The sequence below is a fragment of the Equus przewalskii genome, chromosome 11 (assembly GCF_037783145.1).
Source record: "Equus przewalskii isolate Varuska chromosome 11, EquPr2, whole genome shotgun sequence".
NCBI classification, from domain to species: domain Eukaryota; kingdom Metazoa; phylum Chordata; class Mammalia; order Perissodactyla; family Equidae; genus Equus; species Equus przewalskii.
This window is the reverse complement of record NC_091841.1, coordinates 9,227,937-9,236,130: the sequence shown is the minus strand read 5'-3', so window position 1 is coordinate 9,236,130 and position 8,194 is coordinate 9,227,937. Positions and strand designations below refer to the sequence as shown.

Below are 8,194 nucleotides of genomic sequence, written 5' to 3'. Positions count from 1 at the left end.
ATGGGGGTCCTGACACCTCCCCGGACCCGCCTAGAATCGGAAAGGCCCTTGGGCGCCTCGGGTTGACTCCCGCGAGAGCAACTTAGTAGCATCTCCATAGGAAAGAGGAAAGGAGGGTCTGGGGCGGGTGGAGGGAGGGTAGGGAGAGAGGAGGAGGGGGAGAAGGAAGGAGAGAGTCAGGGGGGAAAAAAACGCACACACTCTTTTTTTTCCGCTTCAAAATCTTAAGAGGGTTTTGGGAGAGCTGGTCAACTTTCCGAAACATCTGAATCTTTTTACAGCTCTCCGTTCTTTCCCTGGGCCAGCTGTGGGGAGGGAGAGGGGTGGGGGGACGAGAGAGAGAGAGAGAGAGAGAGAGAGAGAGAGAGAGAGAGAGGGAGAGGGAGAGGGAGAGAGAGAGAGGGAGGCGGGCGTCGAAGGGAGGAGGGAGAGCGAGCAGGCCAGCGCGGAGCGCACAGCCACCGCCTCCTCGCCTCTCCAAACTCCCGGCCGAGGCGCGCGGTGGCGTCCTCGCGCTCTCGCTCGCGCCCCCGCCCGTCGCCCGCGCGAGCCAGGCATGAATGCTGAGACTTGCGTCTCTTACTGCGAGTCGCCGGCTGCTGCCATGGACGCCTACTACAGCCCGGTGTCGCAGAGCCGGGAGGGCTCCTCGCCTTTTAGGGCGTACCCCGGCGGCGATAGGTTCGGCACAACTTTCCTGTCGGCCGCCGCCAAAGGGCAGGGGTTCGGGGACGCCAAGAGCCGGGCCCGCTACGGCGCGGGGCAGCAGGACCTGGCGGCACCCCTGGAGAGTGGCGCCGGGGCTCGGGGCTCCTTCAACAAGTTCCAGCCCCAGCCGCAGCCCCAGCCGCCGGCCCCGCAGCCGCCGCAGCCGCCCGCGCAGCCGCAGCCGCCCGCGCAGCAACCGCATCTCTACTTGCAGCGAGGCGCCTGCAAGACGCCCCCGGACGGCAGCCTCAAACTCCAGGAAGGCAGCGGCGGCCACAACGCGGCCCTGCAGGTCCCCTGCTACGGTGAGTGCACGTGCGGGTCCCTCGGGGCCGGGGACACGAGGCCCCGTGGCTTCGGCACCCTGAAACCCATTCGGCGTGCAGGAGGCAGGAGTTGGCGGGCTGGAGGGAGGCGCGAGGCCGAGCAGAGGGTGACTCCCGGTCGGAAGATGAGGATCGACTGCTCCGAGGGAAAATGCGCCCTGCGACCCGCATATCCCCCGGGCAAGGGCGCGGAGCGTTTTGGCTCTTCAACTCGGGCTGGAGTTTGTTTGTCCCCATCTTCGTCGTTTCCCCAAACTACTCTCCCCGCGCTGCCCGCGGTGTCGGCTTGGGAGCGATCCTTCGCACCGGCTCCAGGCGCACGGCGGGGCACAGCCGCGGCGCAGCGCCCGGGCGCGGTGCTCCGGGGCCGCCAAGGCCTCACTCCCCGCCGGCTTGGAGGCTCCTTGGGCGGCGCCGCAGGTGGGAGCGTCGCAGGTGCGGAGCCCGGCGGGGACCCCCGAGGTTAGCCGGCGGAGTGCGCCCGGGATGCCGTGAGACAGGGGCGCCACGTGGGTGCGGGTCCAGAGACGCCTGGGGCCGGGGAAGACCCCAGTCCGGGAGCCCGGGGCGCAGCTCGCGGCGCGGAGGCCGGGCGGCCGGAGTTCCGGAGCGTCTCTCCGCCCGCGAACCCGGGAGGTGGCCGGCCTCGGAACAATGGTTTAGGCGCGACCCCGCGGGGAGGCAGGAAGCCGCGGAGCTGCAGGCCGAGCAGAGCTGCGGAGAAAGAGAAGGTTCTGGGTCCTGTTTTGGGCTCACAGAGAACCCGAGGCCTAAATGACCTCCAAGCCCCCTTGAACGCGGCTGCAGGACGCAGGCCTGGGTCCCCAGAGTTGGCAACTGTTGTGGAGGAAAGAACCTCTCAAGGGCAGCCAGCCTGAGCAGCTCCGGAGCCTAGGCTGTCTCTCCCTCAGAATCCGGACTGTGAGCCCCAGGCTGGCAGGGAGAGCAACGGAGAAGGGAGAGACAAAGCTCTAGGCCCGGAGCCCTGGCCTTCTGCAGGGCCCTGAAGATGAGCTCGTTCAAAGCTAGGCAATGGCTTTGGCTGTCCTGATCCAGGCCCATGGAGAGACACCAGGCCTGGGGATAGAGGTGGGACATGGTGGAGGCCTTGGCGGCTGGAATAACCTCAGGAAAACAGCCCACGGCCCTTTCTTACACTCAGGCTGGCTCCCCCACAAGCTCCGAACCAGCTCATTAGGTGGTTGTTAACACAGACCAGCATTCACACAATCATACGCTTGTTTACACTTGCATTCTACATTCACACACACGCAAAACCTCTTCCCCAGGAGCCGCCATGGTCACACACCAAAAGCACTCACTCATGTGGCCTCGCACGTAGCTCCGCTCTCTAAACCCACAGGACAGGACTGAGAGCGGATTTGGAGAGATCCCCTGACCTTCCCCACTTTCTCCACCTTCCTGTGGGCAGGAGATCAGGCGCCCATCACAGACACAGCTCCACTCCACGCAGGTGCCCCTGCCACGCTCAGGCAGCCGTGCTCTCGGCCCTGGACACATGCACCAGCCTGACTTTTGGGACTGTTAGTTGAGAGCAAGTCACAGCCTGGGGGACCCACGGAGGTTCCCTGTGCAAAGCCAGGGGACTCACGGAGTTTCTCTCCTGCTGCACTGGGTTTTTGTGTTTTAACAAAATTCTCCAGGGAGGCATCTGAGGAGGGCAGATGTTAGGCAAGGAGAGATGGCAAGTGGCCTCAAATCTCTCGCGTGAAGATGCCTTCGGGTCCAGAGGGAAAGGGGAAGGGGCTGGCTCCCTCTGAGCACCCGCTCTGAGAACCGCTGTGCCCCCCCAGCCAGCCTGGCCCTTCCTCTACTTCCATTAGCCACTGGGGCGGCCCACAGTGTGACCTGAGAGCGAGCGACTCCTCCAAGCCCCCATTTCTTCATCTGCACCATGGGGTGATCAGTGTAAGGCTCGCTGGGAGGTGAACGGTCCCCCACGGAGAGAGCGAGAGTCCAGTCAGCAGTCCTCCACGTTTCCAACATTGGCTCTCTGCCGCTGGGAGCCTGGGGGCACCCAATTCTGAGGACAGGGCAGGCCCCCACCCCTGCTCTGGGCAAAGCCAGAAGCTGCAGGCTGGGACAAGGGGCAGCCTGGAACCACCGACAGGACCCCACTGCCCTCCTGCTCAAGATGGAGGCACTGCTCAGGGCAGAGCCAGGGACACACACAGCTCTGCTTGTGCTTTTTCTTCTCTCAGCGGCTGAGCTCCCTGGGCAAGAGGAGGTCTCTGGCTCTCGTACGAAAGAGATTAGGCACACCAGGTCCCAGGCGGAAAAGCTGTGCCCTTTACAGAGGCAGCTGGGGAGAGGGCCCCTGGAGTTGGCTCCCAAGATGGCCAGCAAGCAGGGAAACTGAGGCACACATCCACAGCCTTCTCTCCCACACTTGTGAGAGTGTCTACTCAAAAGGGGGGAAATAGGATGCAAGGAAGAAGGCTCAGCATGTTCCCGGAGCTCGGGGAAATGCGGAGGCAGACACCGTCCGGCGCTCTGCTGGGCCTTTGCTGATCCCGGTTCCCACCTCATGTAGCTTCCACCTCGCCACCTCCTTTCCAGCTTTGTTGATCCCGGGGCCTGAAGCCAGTTTCTCCATCTGCGTAACTACACCGAGAGCGGGAGACGAGGCTCCCAGGCCTCCTCCGGGACCTCCGGCCAGGGAGATGCTCAGTCCAAGCGCCCCTCGGCCGGTGAGGTGCGGGTCTGGGGGCTGCACCAGGGCCACCCGAGGGGGCGCGCCACGGGGAAGCCTCTTAGAGTCTCGGCGGCCCGGTCTTCCGGGGGTTGGAAGAAATCCTGCCAGGCTGCAGGCATTCCTCCCCTGCCAGGGCCTCCGTTTCCCCACCAGTACTAAAAGAGCTACGGGGCAAGATGACTCCGCAGTCCCCACCGGGTGCAGAGACGTTCGCGTTCTTACGAAAGGGCCCCACCGGGTTCTCGCCGCTGCAGTCCCGACCCCTGTGCGCGCACGTTGGGCTTCCGAAGTGCTTGCCCGTCCCTGCCCGTCCTTGGCCGCGTGGACCGCAGCAGACAAGCCTGGTCGGAGACCTGACGCTTCGCAGCGGCACCAAGCGCCTCCTCGCTGCGGGACCCCCAAACCTCGGGCCGCCTCCCGGAGCCGCCGCCGGTGCTCCAGGCCTCGGCCCTGCGCCCCGGGACGCTTCGGGGAGCAGCCCTGCCACCTCCTCTCTTTCGCTTTCGATTCGGTGCACGCAGGTTTTCGTTGCAAGTCGATGGCTACTTTCCCATCCACCCGTCCCGGAGGCCGAGCTCTCAGGGCCCAGGTCTGGGGAGACGCCGGCCAGGCCTCAGACCCCCGGGGCGCCGCCGCGGGGCTGGTCCTGATTTGTCGAATTAGACGCCGTGTTTGAATGCGAGGGATATTTATTTCCCCGCACCGACACGATCTACACACCACAAAATGCGTAAACTCCGCCCAGGGCTTATTCGAATTTAGTCCAAGAACCGGGGTGTGTTTTTTTTATGAGACCCAAAAAAGGAAAGCGAGAAACCGAGACGCGGGCAGAACCAGCAAGCGCCGGTGGGACAGTGAGGGGCCATCGAGGGAAAACCCAAGCCTGGGAGCTGTGACGTCCCCCACCCCCCGGTCGGTTTTTGGGGGTGGGAGGGACAAGGGAGACACTTTTAATTTTTCACTGTGTTAATTTCCCTCGCCGCCAGCCTGCTCCAACGGTCGGGCCTAAACACAGACGTTCTCAAATAGAAAAACAGAAGGCCTGGATTAAAGGTCTAGTTTATTTTAAATCAGTCGATTTGCGCAAAGTTTTATTATAATTTATATACAGTGAAGTACACAGCTAAGGGAAAGTTCGAAGAACCGGGACCTCGGCGCACGCTGGCATGACTCCTACCTTCATCAACACACAGACCATTTATGTGTTGCATACTACACGAAAACTCGGGAGGGGAAATCTTTTTCTAAGTTGTTTTACAAAGAACTTACGGAACAAAATTTCAGAAAAGACCTAGGAGAGCCATCCTCTCGTACCACCCCAGCCCCGTGTCCCCGACGATGGCGTTTCCTGAGTAGGGTGACCGGACGCCCGGGCATGGGCGCGGTCCCGGCTCTAAGGCGAGGTTACTACCGGCCGCGCCAGGACCCCCGCGGCAGCCGGGCTGTCCTGGAGTCACCGAAGCCCTGAGCCGTTGGCGCTGCAGAGATGGGCCGCGGTAGGAAAACAAATTAAAGTACCATAGGTAAAATTTCGCCAACGTTCCCGAGGACTTTCGTTTTGGAGAGCAGCTGGGCGCGCTTTTCCTCCGCCTCCATCCATTTCTCTCTTCCCGCAGCTCTGCGCGCGGCTTTGTTTGGTGGCAAATTGAAATACGAAATGGAAATGCCGCTACGGGTGTGAGACGAGGTTGGAGCCCCGCGCGTTTGTCGGGGGGGTTCGGGCTCCTCCGCTGACCCCTGGATCAGGGTGCCCGAAGCAGCCGCGGAAAGGAGGGGAAAACGGCTCGCAGCCCCCACGGCTCCGCGGGCGTCGGATGGGAGAATGGGGAGGCCGCTGGAGCCATGCGCCTTTCGTTGCAAGGAAGGGGGAGTTGGGGTGTGGGCTCCGCGAGAACGCTTGCTGGGAGAGGACTCCCTGTGCCCGGAGCCTCAGCATCCTCAGCTCCCACGATCCGCGCTCAGGAAGCCGAGGGACCTGGGACCAGGCGCTGCCTTGGGCGGCGCGGTGAGGGCACCTTCCTGGGTAGGGATGCCGCCTGCCAGGGCCACCTGGCCACGTGCTCCCGCAGCTACGGGGTTCCCCAGACCTTGCTAAACGGCTTTGCGCCTCCCTCAATAAGGTGACAAGGTGAATCATCAGATTAGAAAACCAAGACAGTGAGGACCCGGCTACGTGGTGATGTCGCCCAGAGAATTCAGAGTGAGAGCTAGCCGTCTGCCCTGGCTCAGGGCCGTGGGCACCACACGCGGTGAGTAGGTCCCGAGTAGACAGTGAAAGAGGTCCTTCTTTAAACAGGGCCTTTTTGGGGAAAGAGGAGACACCTCTCTCCCGCCGGCAAGGTCGCCGCGCGGAAGCGTAGATCAGAGTTACTTGTGGTCCCCAAGGACCTCCCCTACGGAGGTGCAGCCCCTGGGCCTTCTCTCGCCTACAGATGTGCATCGAAGATGCTCCTTCCACACCAGTAGCGGGTGCGGAGTAGCCCGGGAGCAGCAGATGCCGTGCTCCCCATGAAGGCTGACTCAGTGGTGCGACCGGAGCCTCCAGTGGGTCCTGGGAGGTGTCGCGGGAGGCCCAGACGCACCAGACCCGCCCATCCTCCCCCCACCTCCTGCCGCGTTGGCAAAGACCCTCTTCTCTACCCCATCCCACGCCCCACCGCCAGCACCCAGGAGGAGAGGGAGGAGTGGAAAGGGAGTTGTGGCTTGGCAGAGAGGACAAGAGACGCAAAAAGGGTGGCTCAGAGGAGCGAAAGGCTGGGGAGTAGGGTGGCGATGCCGGCGGAGGGCAGTTTCGGATTCTGGCTCCAGAGGCAGCTAGAAGTGTCGCTGTGGCGCTCCATTGCACCCGGAGTGCCTTTTTTGGAGAGGATGGTTACTGGGAGATACTGGCGGTGTGTGTGTGTAAGAGGCGCCACCACCCGCCAAGTACCTGTCTTTCTCTGTGACGTCGCCGCGTGCACTTGGGGCCGCTCGGACGGTCAGGGCTTCTGGGAGCGGGCGCCGCTGCGCATTCGAGAGAGCGAGCTGGTGCGCGTTTCGTAGGATTCTCAACGTAGATTGTCTTCCAGCGGATTCTCCTTTCAAACTGGGCGCGGTGGAGCGTGGGCGTCGGCCCCCAGCACCTCGCAGATGGACTGCCGGCCGCCCTGGTCCGGGCAGAGCAGCTGGCTCTCCTTGCGCTCCCAGCGCGGTGGCGGAAAGGACGGAGAGGCTGTGGAAGGTCTGGGCCGCGATGCTAAGATCCAGCTTGGCACGCGTGCGGGGCAGGGCGCGCAGTCCAGGTATAGATGAGGGCGAGAATCCACCGTTCTGTTCTCTGTTCCCCATGGCCTCGGGAGGTCCCTTCCCCTTCCCACTCTGGGTCCGAATTGTAGCTCTGTGAGATGCGGGAGTTTGGACGATTTCCAGAGGCCCTCTAGGGGTTTCTGTGCCGGTGTACCTCTCTAGGCTCGCCTTCCCTCGGTTTCCCTGCCCTCCCCACATTTACACACATTTTTTCTGGGAGAAATTGGGTCGAGTGGGCAGAAAAGGCTTCCCTGGGAGCAGAAACAGGTCCTGAGGGTTCCCTGGGGTCTGCTAAGGGGCGGGGGAGGAAGAGGCAGCAGTCCCTGGACCAAGTGAGCTGGTGGTCCTAGGGGGCCATGGGAAATGCAGGTTCTGGACTCCAAGCTGGGGCTTGAATGTGGAGAGGGGTGTCTTTGTGCCCAAGAGTGACTGGCCTCAAGCCGAGACTGCAGGGCTCCTGGCCCCTCTGGGCTGCTGCTGTCCCCTGTCTGCACTCATCCTGGCTCAGCAGTTCCTGAGCATACACCACTTGCCGGACACTGTCCGAGGACAAGCTGAGTGCCTGTTTCCTCTCCTATAGCTTAGTCCTTGCACGCGTGTGCATTTGGACATAAATGTTTACTGGCTGGAAGGGTGAATGAAGAACTGGGTCTCATTCAGAGTGTTGCCCGAGCACGATTAAGGCCACCTGGGAGCGTACCCCAGTCCCTTTGTCCGTGAGAGAGGAGGCCTGCGGGTTTGTGTGAGCGTGTGCACAGCATGAATTCGGGCAGGTGTGTGGCCGGCCTATACTCACCGGGTCCACGTCCTGCTGTCCGAGTGTGTTTCAGGGAATGGCCGTGTGTACCAGTCTCTGTGAGCTCCTGTCCTTCCCCTCATGCTTGCGTCTGTGTACCCGGTGTACAGGAGCTGCATGCGTGCGCGCGAGGGCCAGCACCTGCACGCCTGCACCAATGCCCTTCCAGGCCCATGCATGGTGTAGCCTCTGCCCCAGTGTCACGCATCAGGGAGATGGTGACTAAGCGCCTGTGCGTCATGGCCTGTGGCCTTTTCCTCTGCTGGTCGAGACTTCCCAGGGAGGCTGACTCACAAGTGGCAGGCTCAGTGCCCCTGTGGCCAGTGGGGGGAGGCACCAAGCCCCAGCATCTTCCTGGGGCCC

General features: G+C 62.6%; 1 protein-coding gene across 3 annotated transcripts in view; it reads left to right on the top strand.

Moving 5' to 3' along the window:
- Positions 1–401: 401 nt before the first annotated feature.
- ALX4 (ALX homeobox 4) overlaps positions 402–8,194 on the top strand; it is a 45,926-nt gene continuing 38,133 nt past the window's right edge. For all 3 annotated transcript variants that reach the window (XR_011524087.1, XM_070564883.1, XM_070564882.1), the window contains exon 1: positions 402–1,013. Coding sequence is in view for 2 of the 3 variants with exons in the window: in XM_070564883.1 (XP_070420984.1) it covers positions 557–1,013 (457 nt within the window). In the remaining variant the exon portion in view is untranslated. The remainder of the gene's footprint in view (positions 1,014–8,194) is intronic.